The sequence below is a fragment of the Podarcis raffonei genome, chromosome 13 (genome assembly GCF_027172205.1).
Source record: "Podarcis raffonei isolate rPodRaf1 chromosome 13, rPodRaf1.pri, whole genome shotgun sequence".
NCBI lineage: Eukaryota > Metazoa > Chordata > Lepidosauria > Squamata > Lacertidae > Podarcis > Podarcis raffonei.
Window position 1 is genome coordinate 14,760,566 of NC_070614.1, and position 17,783 is coordinate 14,778,348.

At 47.1% G+C, this 17,783-nt stretch overlaps 1 protein-coding gene across 1 annotated transcript in view; it reads right to left on the bottom strand.

Annotated features, from left to right (window-relative positions):
* PLCD3 (phospholipase C delta 3) overlaps positions 1-17,783 on the bottom strand; it is a 96,492-nt gene that overhangs the window by 14,033 nt on the left and 64,676 nt on the right. Inside the window, exons 8-12 of the mRNA XM_053362727.1 lie at positions 15,498-15,650; positions 14,233-14,352; positions 10,864-10,899; positions 7,783-7,942; positions 4,922-5,038 (exon numbers count right to left, since the gene is read on the bottom strand). Of these exons, the coding sequence (XP_053218702.1) occupies positions 4,922-5,038; positions 7,783-7,942; positions 10,864-10,899; positions 14,233-14,352; positions 15,498-15,650 (586 nt within the window). The remainder of the gene's footprint in view (positions 1-4,921; positions 5,039-7,782; positions 7,943-10,863; positions 10,900-14,232; positions 14,353-15,497; positions 15,651-17,783) is intronic.

Consider the following 17,783-nt stretch of genomic DNA (forward strand, 5'->3'; position numbering starts at 1 on the left):
CAAAATGACTGGCAGAATCCGTGACCAGGGAGAAGAGTCGGCGGAAGAAGACTGGAAGAAATTTAAGGACTATTTACAGAAATATTGTAAAATTAAAGAATGTTGAATGATGTTGGATTGAAATTAAGGGGTTTCCAGCTGCAATGATTTGAGATAAGGATTTGCTGAATAAATAATTTGAATTGGAATACAAGAAGGGGAGGTATGAGGAGGTCAGGGAAATATGTCATTGAAAATTAAGTATTGTGAACTGTATGTGTTTTTAAATCTTTTTTCTTTTTTCTTTTTGTTTGTATAAAATTGGAAACTTAATAAATATCTTTATAAAAAAAAGAAAAAAGAAATTCCTCAGAGCAAATCTTTGTTTAACCCCTATCCTTGTAGGTTCTGAATTTCCGGGTTTAGTAGCTTAATGAAGCAAAGCCACAGTTATAAGAACTTAGAACGATATAACTGTAAAGGCACCCCTGGGTCATCTAGTCCAACCCCCTACAATGTAGGAATATTTTGCCCAACATAGGTTTCAAACCCATAACCCGGAGATCTAGAGTCTTGCCCTCTAATGACTGAGCTATCCTAGCTTGTCCAGCTTCACCGACTGAGCTAATCCAGCAGTTATCCAGCCTTAGCAAAGGGGTTCCTTCTCTGCTGCAGCAAAGGAATCGCCACAGAGAGAGTTTCTGTACCCAGGACTGGGAGGAGAGAAGGAAGCAACGATGTGCTTCCAGCTCATAGCTTAGCACGTATTAAGCACCGTGCAAGAGACACGTTGTAAACTGTTCCCTTTTAAAACATGCACACAAAAATTACTTTCTTTGTTGTGGTTAATGGCCAGTACAGTGGTACCTCGGGTTAAGTACTTAATTCGTTCTGGGGGTCCGTTCTTAACCTGAAACTGTTCTTAACCTGAAGCACCACTTTAGCTAATGGGGCCTCCTGCTGCTGCTGTGCCGCCGGAGCACGATTTTTGTTCTTATCTTGAAGCAAAGTTCTTAACCTGAAGCGCTTTTTCCGGGTTAGCGGAGTCTGTAACCTGAAGCGTATGTAACCTGAAGTGGATGTAACCTGAGGTACCACTGTACTGGGAGGAAGGGGGACACACTGTGCCAACGGGAGTCAGATCAGGACAGGAAATGAAAGATCTTGCACTTTGCAGAAATCAATTATCTCCAAATGTGGCGGCCTTCAATTTACAATTCCGGCGTCAGTGCCATCCAGCAGAAGGGAGCATTTTGGAGACTCTCTGCGGCTGCCACCTGGGCTCGCTCGTCAACAGTTCTGATAATCAAGATGTTTCTCTTCCTTAATTTAAAACTAACTTGAGTTTGGCACTGCCTAGCCAAGTGCTCAGCCCAGCCCAGCTTCATGCAGCCTCACAGTTCAGGGGAGTTAGAACAATAAAACAATGAGATAAAACAATAATAATGATAATGATAATGATAATGATGATGATGATGATAATGATGATGATAATGATGATGATGATGATGATGATAATAATAATAATAATAATAATAATAATAATAATAATAATAATAATAATTTATTTATACCCCGCCTATCTGGCTGAGTTTCCCCAGCCACTCTGGGCAGCTTCCAATCAAGTGTTAAAAACAATACAACATTAAATATTAAAAACTTCCCTAAACAGGGCTGCCTTCAGATGTCTTTTAAAAAGAAGATAGCTGCTTATTTCCTTCACATCTGAAGGGAGGGCGTTCCACAGGGCGGGTGCCACTACCGAGAAGGCCCTCTGCCTGGTTCCCTGTAACCTCACTTCTCGCAATAAGGGAACTGCCAGAAGTTAAATAATAAATTAAAATTTAATGATTTAATTTAATAATATTAAATTAATAATAATAATTTAATTTAATAATAAATTAAAACAACAAAATGAAGCACAAAAAGGAGTTAAGAAATAAAACGGAAGAGAGGATAAAAACAAATGCTAAGGGTTGGTTCTAGAGCAGAAACTTGCCTCACAGTTGGCCTTAGAGCTCAAAACCCTGCTTCAAGCATTTGGCAGCCATCTTCCTCCACTATGAGGAACCTTCTCTGCATTGCCTGGGCTTCTCTGAGTCCCCAAGCACAGTAATATGAAGCGCCTCAATGTTTTGGTTTCTGGCATTCGTTTAGGGAAAGAGGGATTGTGGGTGCGCACAGCTCAGTGGCCCAGCACCTGCTACGGCCACACAAGGTCTCAGGTTCAGTCTCTGGAATCTCCAGCTCATCCAGAAGCCTCAAGCAACAGCCCTTAAAGGGACCTTTGCCTGGGAGATTGGACAGCCAATGTAGCTTCACCCTAGTGTTGGTGCTGACCTTGAAAGCCTCGGCCCTGTATACCTGAAGGAGCACCTCCACCCCCATCGTTCTGCCCGGACACTGAGGTCCAGCTCCGAGGGCCTTCTGGCGGTTCCCTCAGTGCGAGAAGGAAAGCTACAGGGAACCAGGCAGAGGGCCTTCTCAGTGGTGGCGCCCACCCTGTGGAACGCCCTCCCATCAGATGTCAAAGAGAAAACCAACTACCTGACATTTAGAAGACATCTGAAGGCAGGCCTGTTCGGGGAAGTTTTTAATGTGTGACATTTTAATGTATTTTTAATCTTTGTTGGAAGCCGCCCAGAGTGGCTGGGGAAACCCAGCCAGATGAGCGGGATACTACTACTACTACTACTACTACTACTACTACTACTACTACTACTATATTACAGTGGTACCTCGGGTTACAGATGCTTCAGGTTACAGACTACGCTAACCCAGAAATAGTACCTCAGGTTAAGAACTTTGCTTCAAGATGAGAACAGAAATCGTGCGGCGACAGTGGGAAGATCTATTAGCTAAAGTGGTACCTCAGGGTAAGAACAGTTTCAGGTTAAGAACAGACCTCCAGAACGAATTAAGTTCTCAACCTGAGGTACCACCGTATTGGATTAAAAACGCCTGCATAGGCTGTGTAAGGCAACGGGAAAGGATCTGTAAAGGCACCAGTGATCTCTCGCTGGGGGTTCCAACCGTGCTCCTCCAACCGATTGCAGAGGACATGGTTGGTGCCCGCTCTCCGCTGCACTGCAGCTTCACCACTGCAGGTGGCCGGGGGTGTGCGTATTGCATCTACCAGCTCAGCAGGAAATCGGGAAACACAGGGAATAAAGAGGGTTGCCGAGAGTTGGCTGGCTCTAGCCTGCTCCTCAGTAAGGATGTTTGAGGACTTTGGGTTGGTTTGGAGGGAGCGGCAGGGAGAGGCCTGCATTCCTGCAATGAACTCATCCGAACCGCAACTCCCAAATCAATGCGTGGATCGGAACGTGGTCTGGAATCCACAGCCTGGCCAAACTCTGAGAGATAGCCCACATATACTAGAACATGAGAGAGGGTGTGTATATACACAGATAGAGCGATAGCAAATGAATCCAAAAACGCTCCTGAGAGTGACTGTACATGTTGATATGCTGTCCCTGCCCAGGAAATTGGACAGGGAGCAGCCATCTTTTTTCGGTACAATCGCCACACGTTCAACCTCAGGGTCATTTTCTAGGTGTACAGCAGCAACTGTTTGTTCTAGCTGCTCTGATAGCTAGAATCCTGTGTGGGATTTTTATTTTACAGTGGTGCCTCGCAAGACGAAAAGAATCCGTTCCGCGAGTCTCTTCGTCTTGCAGTTTTTTCGTCTTGCGAAGCAAGCCCATTAGCGGCTTAGCGCTATTAGTGGCTTAGTGGCTTGGGAAAAAGGGGGGGGGAGGGAAAAAACCCCGCAGGAACTCGCAAGACATTTTCGTCTTGCGAAGCAAGCCCATAGGAAATTCGTTTTGTGAAGCACCTCCAAAACGGAAAACCCTTTCGTCTAGCGGGTTTTCCGTCTTGCGAGGCATTCGTCTTGTGGGGCACCACTGTATTTTAAGAAAAACCATGGCCACACACAGAGGCGAAAATGGAACAGAACAGGCTTTCTATCAGTCGTGTGGTAAAATTGACACAACCTAAAATGTTATTTTGGGGGGCGTTATTGGGTTGCTTTTTTGGTTTTATTATATTTTTGTGCTTTTATATCTTGATTTTATTCTGTGAACCGCCCTGAGACCCCCCAGGTATATAAATTCAGTAAATAAATAATAATAATAAAGGAAAACATTCACCCATCCCTACTCCTCAGGGCCAGCACACCGTCACTCAAGCACAAACTAAGCTTCCTTTCCTCTGTCCATCTTCCATCACCTATTGAGGTGGCGAGGAGACGACTAGGATTGACTGTTTCACAGTGGGAAGGAGGAACCTGGGTCCCCTGCTTCTAGGCTTCCAAGGAGTGTGGGCAGGGGTTCATGAGTTACCGTATTTTTCGCTCTATAAGATGCACCAGACCATAGGACGCACCTAGTTTTTGGAGGAGGAAAACAAGAAAAACATATTCTGTATCCCAGAAGCCAGAACAGCGAGAGGGATCACTGCTCGCTGTTCTGGCTTCTGGGATAGCCGTGCGAAGCCTCTTCAGGGTAGGGGGAGCCTTCATCCCGCTGCCCTAAACAGGCTTCACGCAGCTATCCCAGAAGCTAGAACAGCGAGAGGGAGTGCTGTGCAGCGCTGCGCTGTTCTGGCTTCTGGGAAAGCTGTGCAGCCTCCTCAGGGCAGCGGGATGAAGGCTCCCCATACCCGAAGAGGTTGTGCGTGGCTAAGCCAGAAGCTAGAACAGCGAAAGAAGCGCTGCACAGCGATCCCTCTTGCTGTTCTGGCTTCTGGGATAGCTGCGCAGCGTGCATTCACTCCATAAGACACGCACACATTTCCCCTTACTTTTTAGGAGGGGAAAAGTGCATCTTATAGAGCAAAAAATACGGTATGTTCACCAGACCTAGCTTTCACCCATGATGCTTATGGGAGGCTGAGGGGCAGGGGTGGGATAGAGTCCCAGGGTTGGGTGGTCTCTTACCAAGTTGGCAGCCAGCATTCCACATTTCCTGAGGGTTGTAGTTGGCAGAGTTCATCTTCAGACCCAGCGGGTAGATGCGGCTGAGGTGCCGGGCGTTGTATCGGACAAAAGGGATTCCTGCAAGGCAGAAGGGAGAGTTGCAGCCCCAGGCTTAAAGCGAGGAAAGGGGGCTGCGAATCGCAATACCCTTAACCAATCTCCACTTTAAGTACCGTGCAGAGAACAAACCGATATTTCACTGGCATGACCAAGATGCCCAGGTTCAGCTAAGCAGCGGTGGGTCCGATACAGGGCCGGCCCTACCATTAGGAAACAGCAGCAAATTGTTATTTATTATTGTTGTACTTTTGCTGTCATGGAGGAGAAGTGGAGCCTGTAAGGTTTACTGCCTCAGGTGCCTGAATAACTTGACTGGCTTTGGGTGTTATGCATCTCGACTTCGTGGGGGCAGGGCATTTGCTGTTCCCCCTCAGGTGGCAAAATGTCTTGGGCTAGCCGGCATGCTCAGAAGTCAGCAGGCTCCTTCCTGAATCTACAAGTTTTTGCCCAGGCCCCATTTCCCAGGCCCTGTCTCCCCTCAGATCAGTGCCATTATGCTCCATGTTTTGGCAATGAGGTAACCCAAATCCTGCAGCCTGTATTAATCAAACACGCATAAAAACCCTGAGGGAAAATCTATAACTGCTGCCTTGCGGAACATCTCCGGGGGGAAGAAAAGGCTAAGGAGTAAACCCTAAGGTAAAAGGTAGAGGACCCCTGGATGGTTAAGTCCAGTCAAAGGCGACTATGGGGTGCAGCGCTCATCTTGCTTTCAGGCCGAGGGAGCCAGTGTTTCTCCACAGACAGCTTTCTGAGTCATGACTAAACCGCTTCTGGCACAACAGAACACCATGACAGAAACCAGAGTGCACGGAAACACTGTTTACTTTCCCGTCGCAGCAGTACCTATTTATCTACTCGCACTGGCGTGCTTTTAAACTACTAGGTTGGCAGGAGGTGGGACAGAGCAATGGGAGCTCACTCTGTCGTGGGGATGCGATCTGTTGACCTTCTGATTCGCAAGCCAAAGAGGCTCACACATCCAGAGTAGAGTCCCTAAGACGGTTGGATGGCTCCTTGTACGCTTCCTTCCGGCAACTCCTGCAACCAGGCTGGTGCCAAACATATTGCTCTGCTTTCTTTTGGACCCCATCAATGAGGCTGGGGGGGGGGGGTTCTTGTCGTCTGAGCAGCCCAGGACCTCCAGACACACTGCCCAGGCTTGCACCCAGGGGAGATCACTTCAGTGCTGCTGACTCAGCAAAAACAACACAGGAGGCAGCAGCGACAAGTTACCGGTCTCTGCTGCCACAGCAGGCGCTGTGATTCTCCAGCAGTTTGACTTCACCCCCATAGGGTGCACTCCATTGTCTCTCAAGACAGACAGATGCCAAGGACGACAACAACATGTGATCAGACTTCTAATCATTACAGGTAACTCGCTACTTACACGCATTTAAGTTGTGCGCCTTCAGCTTTACACATTTGGCCCCCCCCCAAAAAAATTTAAGGGCCAGAGTTCCGGGAAAAATGAGTTTGGCAATCCCAAACTCACACACTCAGCACTATTTTGGCTTTTACGTGTGATTCCCAAAACGTAACTCCTGCATAAATTGAGAGTAACTACACTGTATTTCCCTCTCATTAGGCTAATCTCCATCTGGCTAATACAGTGGTACCTTGGGTTACAAACAATTCTGGTTACATACTCCGCTAACCCGGAAGTAGTACCTCAGGTTAAGAACTTTACCTCAGGATGAGAACAGAAATTGCACACCCGTGGCACAGCAGCAGTGGGAGGCCCCATTAGCTAAAGCAGTACCTCAGGTTAAGAACGGTTTCAGGTTAGGAACGGACCTCCGGAACGAATTAAGTTCGTAACCAGAGGTACCACTGTATGCAGGTTTATTTTGTATCCTCGTATGGCTCAAGACTGGCCTGGCTCTTGCTTCCAAGTGCTGATTTGCTCCCCTTCCTCTTTCAAGGTACTTTCAAGGTTTTCCCTTTCATCTGGCTACTGCCCTATTGGCCAAGGACAAGAATTCCATCCTGCCATCCAGAAATAGGGCCTGCTGCCTTTGCATCTGAATTTCTCCTCATTGGGCAGATTTTTTTAGGAATGAGTGAAGACAGAAAGAGTGCAAGGAAGCATCACCCTCGAGTTTCAGGCTGATCTTATAAGCTCTCTAACCCCTAATACTGGCTGCGTTCTCCATCTTCCTTGTAATTTTCTCTGACGCCCTGCCGTCAGACATAAGAGTCGCTTTTACTTCCTCCTGTTCAGGGAATTCACCTGTTCACATTAGAGCCAAACCTGACCTGATTCCTGGTGAGGTCAGCTTCCTGGCTGGCTGACCTCACCGGGAGAATCCGCGACCAGAAAGAAGAGGAACACCAAGAAGACTGGAAGAAATTTAAAGACTATTTGAATAAGTATTGTGATATTAAAGATATGTAACCACTTGAAAGAAACAATTAGGCCTAGGATTAAAATGGAAATAAATTTATAAATAAGAAAATGTACGATAAGGAAAGCTATGTAATATGATTAGAACTGTGATATGGTCTTTTGAAACTCTGATACTGGAAACTGCTACATATAATTACTAAGAAATTCGGATGGAAAAGATTTGAGGAAGTCAAACACTATGTTTATGAAGATGGATGGTACTTAATTTTAATTAATTAAGTGGTAATATGTTGTATGTATCTTTTTTCTTTTTTTCTCCTATTTTTTGTTTGTTTTTATTATTGTTAATCTTTTCTTTTTTTACTATGTTTATCTACTGAAAATAATAAATATTATTTGAATCAAACCTGACCTGATTCTTTGATCAGCTTCCTGGCTTTCCGCTCGCTGAATGAGCACATCTCCGTAGGCTGCTGGTGGCGCAGAGCTTGAGACAGACTTTGGAACGGGACAGACCGGCAATAGACAACCACATCAGAGAGTTCCCGTGAAATCTGCCCAGCGTCCTTTGCCTGGGGAGAAAGATGTGCAAAGAGCAAATGACTTCCAATTAAGATGACCCTCCCAGTCTTGCAGTTGAATTACTCCAAGCTTGCAAATAGCTACTGGCCTGGTAGCCTACAGAGTAGAGGTGAGGGTCTACCAGCCCACAGGCCTTATCCAGCCCGTCAATCTTCTCCATTTGACCCACAAGGCCATTTTGGGCAAGCCATGCCCACTTGCCCCACAGGTAAAGGTAAAGGGACCCCTGACCATTAGGTCCAGTCGTGACCGACTCTGGGGTTGCGGCGCTCGTCTCGCTTTATTGGCCGAGGGAGCCGGCGTACAGCTTCTGGGTCATGTGGCCAGCGTGACTAAGCCGCTTCTGGCGGACCAGACCAGCGCACGGAAACGCCGTTTACCTTCCCGCCGGAGTGGTACCTATTTATCTACCTGCACTTTGACGTGCTTTCGAACTGCTAGGTGGGCAGGAGCTGGGACTGAGCAATGGGAGCTCACCCCGTCGCAGGGATTCGAACCGCCGACCTTCTGATCGGCAAGCCCTAGGCTCTGTGGTTTAACCCACAGTGCCTAGCCATAAGGGGCTTTGTAGCACTTCCTAAGCTGGTAGGCACTTTGGAAGCGCTGCACAAAATGCTTTCCAAACCCTGGGTTCGGCACTTCCCAAGGGAAATGCCATGCAAAAGGCTCTGCAAGCTTTTTTTTTCTTTCCAAATGGCAGGTGTCTTGGGAGTGGACACCTATCGCCTGATACCTGGTAACTCCAAGCCTCCTGTTGTTTGGAACGAAAGAAAAATGTCCTTTTAAAAACAAACAAACAGCTGATTGCAAGTCCTGTGTGGTGCTCTGTGCTACAGATCTCTATCTCCTCGTGCTGATGACACAGGTGAGCAGCCTCACCCACCTGTCAAATCTGGCCTGGCAGGATCAGAGACATAAAAGGTCTGGCCCACCTGCTGAGAAAGTTCGCCACCCCTGCTATATCGAGACTAACAATAGCTTCCTGGCAATCAGGCAGGAAGGCCTTTGTAAACTGGAAGCCAGCTGAGTCCTTATTTTCAGCCCTGCCACAAATGAATGACGCACATGTTGTTGTCGTTTAGTCGTGTCTGACTCTTCGTGACCACATGGACCAGAGCACGCCAGGCACTCCTGTCTTCCACTGCCTCCCGCAGTTTGGTCAAACTCATGCTGGTAGCTTCGAGAACACTGTCCAACCATCTCGTCCTCTGTCGTCCCCTTCTCCTTGTGCCCTCCATCTTTCCCAACATCAGGGTCTTTCCCAGGGAGTCTTCTCTTCTCATGAGGTGGCCAAAGTATTGGAGCCTCAGCTTCAGGATCTGTCCTTCCAGTGAGCACTCAGGGCTGATTTCCTTCAGAATGGACAGGTTTGATCTTCTTGCAGTCCACGGGACTCTCAAGAGTCTCCTCCAGCACCATAATTCAAAAGCATCAATTCTTCGGCGATCAGCCTTCTTTATGGTCCGGCACAAAGTGGAGAGACAGATTTCAGGGCTGGTGTAAAGATGTTTGTGAGATAGCTTTTTCGGACTAGCTTTCGGAAAGGCTGCATTACTAGCTGGCCAAGGATGGATAACCTCCAAGGCTCAAGATGGTCTGGATAGTGTGCTGTTCTGATCTCCAAGACCGGGCTGTCTACAGCGGTGGGATTGGAGGCTCAGGTTGGCAACCCTTTTGTCCAGGAAGCTGCCGTGAGTGGCACAGAAGAATAAGGATCCTAGGTCCTGTGACTGCAATCAGTGGTTCAGACTCCCCTGGTCTGAGGATCACAGAGAATTTCATTCACGGGGGAGGGGGGGATCCTGTGCCTGAAAAACCACCTGTGCAAGGAGTGGATTTTCCTGCACTTTCCTGGCTTGTGTGGGGCAGGGGTATGTGCCCCGTCAAAATCTGCACCTCCTTTTTGGATATTTCCCAGGTACGTGCAGGTCCTGCTTGCTGAACACAATGTGCTCCCTTGAAATCGTTCATTAGGCTTGCATTCGCAAAACAAATTGGCTATTTCTATCAATTACTATGGGTAAATTTCTAATAATAATAATAATAATTTATTTATGCCCTGCCCAACTGGCTGGGTTTCCCTAGCACCCTGGGCAGCTCCCAACAGAATATTAAAAACACCAAACATTTAAAACTTCCCTAAACAGGGCTGCCTTCAGATGTCTTCCAATAGTCAGTTGTTTATTTCCTTGACATCTGATGGGAGGGCATTCCACAGGGCAGACGCCACTACTGAGAAGGCCTCTCTCCTTGGTTCCCTGTAACCTCACTTCTTGCAGTGAGGGAACCGCCAGAAGGCCCTCGGAGCTGGACCTCAGTGTCCGGGCTGAACAATGGGGGTGGAGACGCTCCTTCAGGTATACAGGACTGAGGCCGTTTAGGGCTTTAAAGCTCAGCACCAACACTTTGAATTGTGCTCGGAAACGTACTGGCAGCCAATGTAGGTCTTTCAGGACAAGTGTTATATGGTCTCAACAGCCACTCCCAGTCACCAGTCTAGCTGCCGCATTCCCTACCACTTTAATTTGACCCCCAAAAGCAAAAAAGATCAAACAGGAAACCTAGAAAAAAATGCTCTCTGATTTGTCCAATCACTCCCTGCTTCAGCCAACCAGCAAAAGGCAAACAAGGAAGTAAAAAATGCCCTCTGTTCCAATCGCTGATGCTGGAGTGTATAGTGAAGTTTGGGTACGAATTCCTTGTGATCGGATAAGTGAATCTTTGCATAGGAAATAGAAGTGATGGGAAGGTTTCCCTCCATTAAGTTGCAGATCTACCAACCACCTATCCAGGCAAAGAGAAACCACGACGCATTTGGTTTTACGTGACTGGGGGCGGATGAGACACAACTTCGCTCATTAGCCTCGACATCCCCTGCGACTGCCCTTTCCAGGAATCAAGACATACTCACCTGCAATGGTTTAATCCCTTGAAGAGAATGCGTAGACTAGAAGGGGAAGGGGGAAGAGAGAGAGAGAGAACCTCCTGTGAGAAACAAAACACATCTATGGATATTTTTGAAGGGGCTTATCTAAGAACAAATGGCCATTCTGGGTCAGACTAAAAAGTCCCTCTAGCATCTCTCCCCACACAGTGGACAATCAGGGGCTTCTGGGAAGCCCACACGCAGCGGGACCTGAGGGCTATATATCCCTTTCCCACAGTTGGTTTCCTAGTGACTGATGTTCAGAGACATGCTGTCTCTGATCCTAGATGTAGCATCATGTGTGCAGAGAATGGTGACCCATATGACCAAGGGTCAAGAAACGAAACCTTATGAAGAACGGTCGAAGGAGCTGGGTATGTTTAGCCTGCAAAAGAGGATACTGAGAGGGGAGATATGACAACTACCATATTTTTCGCTCTATAAGACGCACTTTTCCCCTCCTAAAAAGTAAGGGGAAATGTGTGTGCGTCTTATGGAGCGAATGCAGGTGGAAGGCTCTGTCAGCGCTCCCTTTAAAGAGCCGTCTGGAGCGTGTGTGCGGCTCTTGGGGGCTTTTTCCGAGGAGGGAGAAGGGAAGAAGAAGCCAGGACAGCCAGCGGGATCCATCCCGCTGGCTGTCTTGGCTTATGCCATAGCCACGTGCAGCCTCTCCAGGTCGGAGAGGCTGCTCGCGGCTAAACAAGAAGCCAGGACAGCCAGCAGGATCGTTCTAGCTTCTGGCTTAGCCACGCGAAGCCTCCGCAGGGGAGCCTTCATCCCGCTCCCCTGCGGAGGCTTCGTGCGGCTATCCCTGGCTTTTGCGGGAGGTGGGGGAAGGGACAGAGCACGTGGCTCTGTCCCCTTCCCCACCTCCCAGAAAAGCCCCCAAGAGCCGCGCTCTCTTTAAAGAGCACACGGCTCTTGCGGGAGGAAAGCCAGTAGGCTTGCTTTCGCTGAAGCCAGAAGTGCAAGAGGGATCGGTGCGCACCAATCCCACTTGCTCTCCTGGCTTCACAGGTAGCCCCGCAAAGCCTCCTGAGCGAAGATGGAGGGGCGCTCCCTCTTAGCTAAGGATGCTTTGCCTTCCTTTCTTATTTCTTGTTTTCCTCGCCTAAAAACTAGGTGTGTCCAATTGTCCGGTGCGTCTAATAGAGCGAAAAATATGGTATATTCAAATATCTCAGGGGCCGTCACATGGAAGATGGAGCTAGCTTGTTTTCTCCTGTTCCGAAGGCTAGGACCCGACCCAACGGCTTCAAGTGACAAGAAAGGAGATTCCAACTAAACTGCAGGAAGAACTTTCTGACAGTAAGAGCTGTTTGACAGTGGAACGGTCTCCCTCGGGAAGTGATGGACTCTCCTTCCCTGGATGTTTTTAAGCAGAGGTCGGGTGGTCATCCGTCATGGGTGATTTCGCTGACATTCCTGCATTGCAGGGGGTTGGACTAGATGACCCATGGGGTCCCTTTCCAACTCAACAGTTCTGTGATTCATGATCATTACCAGTGGCCATTCACAGATTTATCCTGTGTGAACCTGTCTAATGGTCAGGCTTTGAGGAACTGGTTTCCTCCCCCCGTGGCAGTAGATAAAGGAACGCCTTACCAGTTAGAATCTTTAATAATCACAGTGAGAGAACAAAGAACAGATCTCCTAGAAATGGCGGTGCTCCCAATTAAGGGATACTCTCCCCTCCGTCCCTATTAATCTACGTCACTCCTACGTCTTGTGATCTGAGCTTCTACCCCCTGCACTTTCTATTCTGACACTTTCTGAGCTCTCTGTCACTTTGGAGAAGGGGTGTGAATGCTGTCCAGAGACTATGAATCTCTTAACCCTCTCTCTCTTCCAGTGTTTCTTCTCCTAGCTATTTCCCATCCAGTATTTCCCAGCTTCTGCCTTCTGAACTATGCCCCTCTGCAAACCGCTGTTCCAAATCTATGCTGTCCTCCTGCACCTGGGAAGATTCAGAGTCAGGATCGGGGGTGGGGGTGGCTCCCACCATTCTTCCTGAGTGCAGTGCTCCTCAGTTGCACTGGCTCCCGGTGGAGTACAGGGTCAGGTTTAAGGCGCTGGTTTTAACCTCTAAAGCCCTTCACGGCCTAGGACCCTCGTACCTACGGGTCTGCCTCTTCTGGTATGCCCCGCGGAGGACCTTACAGTCCAAAAATAATATCTTGGAGGTCCCGGGCCTCAAGGAGGTTAAATTGGCCACAACCAGGGCCAAGGCCTTTTCAGCTTTGGCCCCAGCCTGGTGGAACACACTGTCGCAGAAGACCAGGGCCCTACGAGACTTGACATCCTTCCGCAGGGCCTGCAAGACGGAGTTGTTCCACCTGGCCATTGGTCCGGGCCCAGTTTGTCCCCACTCTATGGGACCCTGTAAGTTACCTCTTTGGCCTTTTTATCGGCTCATGTGGGACCAACATGTACAGCTGGCCTTGATGAATACATGAGGTTCCCAATCCTTATGGTTATAGGGATTAAATTAAATGATTTGTGGGCAATCATTTAATTTTATTCTGATTCTAATTTTTAAGCTGTATTTTAATTAATTGTTTGATTGTGTTTTAATGTATTTGATATGTGATGTTAGCCGCCCTGAGCCCGGTCTTGGCCGGGGAGGGTGGGGTATAAATAAAAATTTACTTACTTACTCAGCACGGTCCCTGACACTAGGTAAAGGTAAAGGGACCCCTGACTGTTAGGTCCAGTTGCGGACGGCTCTGGGGTTGCGGCGCTCATCTCGCTTTATTGGCCGAGGGAGCCACCGTACAGCTTCCGGGTCATGTGGCTAGCATGACTAAGCCGCTTCTGGCGAACCAGAGCAACGCACGGAAACACCGTTTACCTTCCCCCCGGAGCAGTACCTATTTATCTACTTGCACTTTGATGTGCTTTCAAACTGCTAGGTTGGCAGGAGCAGGGACTGAGCAACGGGAACTCACCCCGTCGCGGGGATTTGAACAGCCAACCTTCTGATCGGCAAGCCCTAGGCTCTGTGGTTTACACCACAGCGCCACCCATGTCCCTGACACTAATCCTCTTTAAAATCTAATCCTCTTTAAAAGCCATATAAGCTAGTGGACATCATCACATCTTGAGATTTCATGGTCAGTTAGCATATTCAACTTAGGGAGGTTTGCCCTTTTAGGGTTTTTTCCTGAACACTTTTTGAGCATGTATAAACTTTCAGGGCTCCCCCAAGCTTGCTGATCCCTCCATCTATCTTCTCATTAGCTTTGCCTATGTCTGCCAGCACTCAGCCAATAGTTTGCTATTAATGAGACAGCTTATCCACGTAATTTTCTCTCTCTCTCAGGGGAACAGGTTTAATCTCTGCTGTATCCTCACCTTATCTTCCTCTTCCTCCTGCATTTCTTCCTCAGGATTTGTGATGTAGCTCGTTTTTTCGGGATCACCCTTGTCCTCTGGCAACTTCTTTGCCTTCACCAATATCTTCCACTTTAACTGCTGTGGGGTTTGAAGGAGTGGAGTGTAAACAGCTTAAATCTCTAACGAAACCTTGCATGTGAAATTGTAATAACCCAGCGTCAGGGCTCCAGAATTTGCCCAGGGCCTGAATAGAATTGGGCAAATCTTTTGGTTTGGGTTTCTCTCATTTTTCCATTTTTAAATTCAGTTCTCTACATCCGTTTGCATTTATTAAAAAACAATGCTAATGAAAATTCATCAGCGAGTGTCTCTCCCAATTGGTATTCAGCAAGTTGGTATTCAATTTTTCCTAATACATGCATTTTTTTCAGAATCATTTTCCCTAATATAATGATTTTTTTGTATGCAATTTCCTCCATTATATGCATTTTAATGCACACTTTGCTCCAGTATATGCATTTTTGTACACCTTACTTGGCTGGAAAATGCACTATTGCAGAATGTGAAGAACTGTAGATTTTGAAGGATGGCTGTGTTTCACTTGGCCTTTAAATGCAATCTGAATCAAAAAGGCTCGCCAGCCCAACAGTGCCAACATTCTCAATTTGCTCCTGCAAAATTCAATGAAGATTTTTGTGGGGTGCAAATGTGAATCGGACATCCGACAGTCCTGGCCATAAAGTGTCTTGTTCACACCTGTTAGGTGTTAAAACCCTATATCCCTTACAAGAACTAATCACCTCACTAGGACTAAGAAGGAAGCTGGATGAAAGAAATCTTGCAATAACTCAGCTACTACATTACCCAAAGTCCATTAGGCTGCCATTTCCCTCCACATAATCTTTTTGGATATCAGTACTGCACAAGTGCAAACATCTGGCATTGGGTACCAAAATTCATCTTGGCTTTTGTTGTTGTTGAAAGCAAAGTTTCTTAAAGCTAGAACAGATAATCTATTTGTTGAGTCAACCTCCTCGTTGACCTTGGTTTTCTCCTCAGCAAAATTCCCAGCCTGACTGTATCACAGGTGATATGAGGGACATAACCTAGTACGACGCTAGAATTAAATTGGGAGGGAGGAACTTTTGGCCATCCAGATGTTTCAGAACCACAACTGCCACCAGTCCCAGTCAAGCATAGCCAAATGGCCGAGGCTGATGGGAGTCGTAGTCCAACCAAGTCTGGAGGGTCAAAGGTTTCCCACCCTTGCCCTAAATTGTTACCTCTGGTGATGGGAGCTGTTTGGGCGTGTCTCCATCCAGTGGTTGGGTCACAAGCATGTTCCCTAAAATAGCCTTCATGTGGCGCGCCATCTTGGACTGCTGTTCCGGCCCACAGTGGTTTTCCAGAGAGAGAATCACAGGGTAGGAAGAATGCTGAGGAGACAAGATGGAGTCAGAAGGCATCTGCCACCTCCAAGATTCTTTCCCCAACCCTTCAAATGATTACTTTTTTTTTTAATAAACACACACACACACACACACACACACCATTAAGCATTTTACTCTGGCTTGCATGAAATTTTGTGTCCATTTGCAACCTCAAAACATTTTAGGAACTGTTTCATCCTAGCTTTTCATGTGTTGATCATTCGCTGGTTAGAATGAATTTCTTTTTTTCTACTCGTGTTATGCTTTCATAATTGCATTAGATGGTTAGCTTTAATTCTCGGTAGTAGCACCCACCCTGTGGAACGCCCTCCCATCAGATGTCATGGAGATGAGTAACTATATAACTTTTAGGAGACATCTGAAAGCAGCCTTGTATAAGGAAGCCTTTTAATGCGAATAGTTTTACAGCGGTACCTTCGCTGTCGAACTTAATCCATTCTGGGAATCCGTTCGACTCCCAGAACCGTTCAAAAACCAAGGTGTGGCTTCTGATTGGCTGCAGCTAGCTTCTGCAGCCAATCGGAAGCCACAGAAGTCATCTTGGACGTTCGGCTTCCAAAAAACGTTCGAAAACTGGAACAGGTCCGAGTTTTTGGTGTTCGGGAGCCAAAACGTACAAGTACCAAGGCATTCGAGAACCAAGGTACGACTGTATTATGTTTTTATATATGTTGGAAGCTGCCCAGAGTGGCTGGGGCAACCCAGGTCAGATGGGAGGGGTACAAACTATAAGAGGAGGAGGAGGAGGCAAAGAGGAAGAAGAAGGAGAAGGAGAAGAAGAAAAAGCCACATGCAGGATGCAATGACAATTAGCCGTCTCTGGCTATTATCCCCCAGCAACCAGAATTCAGGCTAGCATTTGTGCCAATCTAGAATTCACAGAAATGTGGTGGGGTGTGTGTGTGTTTTTTATGATACGGTGAACATGCTTTCTGGTTCCTGTAAACAGATAGGCACAATCAGTTGCAAACACCATCTTTCAGCACAGGGACGGGTTCTTCTCTTGTTTCTTGCAACTCCACCGATAAGTGGGAGAAGAGCACAAAAGGATGCCAATATTACTTCACACCTTTTTCTGGAGTAGCAGGAAGTTCCAGAGGCAGATGTTCATGCTGAATTGGATGGAAAGCAAGAATGCAGCCGGCAGGGCTACTCCCAAAACAACATCCGTTTGGCGCTCCGAGAATCTACGTAAATATCTGGCTTCTCCCAGCCAGGATCCTGTTAGCCATGTTTTCAAGTCAGCCTCAAACCCAAACCTGTCGTGTCTCTTTCTCGCCAAGTTAAAGATTGCAAAAGCAGTTCCTCAGAAAACCCCACCCAGCCAGGTAGTATTTGACCTAGATTCCAAAAGCATAGAGTAACTATCAGCCTTCATTAATCTGGTCTTCCTCAGGTACTATTAAGGGAGCAGGGGAACATTTTGTATAATGGAAAAGAGTCTTTTCATAACACGTTGGCATGCATAATGTGAGCTGCGACATCAGCCCAGCTTGCACATGACACTAAAGTTTTATTGCAAACAAGCAAATAGGTGTATTCCCAGAGCAAAGGTCACAGCTACAACATCCTTCTCCCAATTCTACTTCCTCCATAATACCCAGGGCTAAGCCATGGTTTGGTTTACCATTACACTGAGCTGTAACCAAGGCTTGCTCTCAGTTTTGCTGCTCATGGTTGGTTGGGGGAGACAAACCACAAGCCAGGGCTTGGGCGTAATCCTAAAACAAACGATGGGTCAGTGCTGGGAGATGCAGCAGGACCACATGAGAAACCCAGCAGGGGCAATGTTCATTCCAATCAATCAATTCAATTTATTGTATATAGCCAAAGGCCTTCACAGTGAACAGCAGAGGGCAAAAAGCAAGGCATTCCTCTAAAATCGCACAACGTAAGTCTGCACACGTCTACAGCATTAAAATTTGCAGCACAAAATTTGAAAGTTACAATGCTGGAGCGAAGCTTCTTAGCTGCCAGGGCAAAATTGTCTACCAGAATTGTAATTTGTAGATATTTAGCAGCTTAGCATTCTACTATCACTTCCTGGCGGGGGGGAGGGGATTGATCCGAGAACCAATAAAGAATAGGGGATGTAAAAAAATTCGCTGTGCACCATAT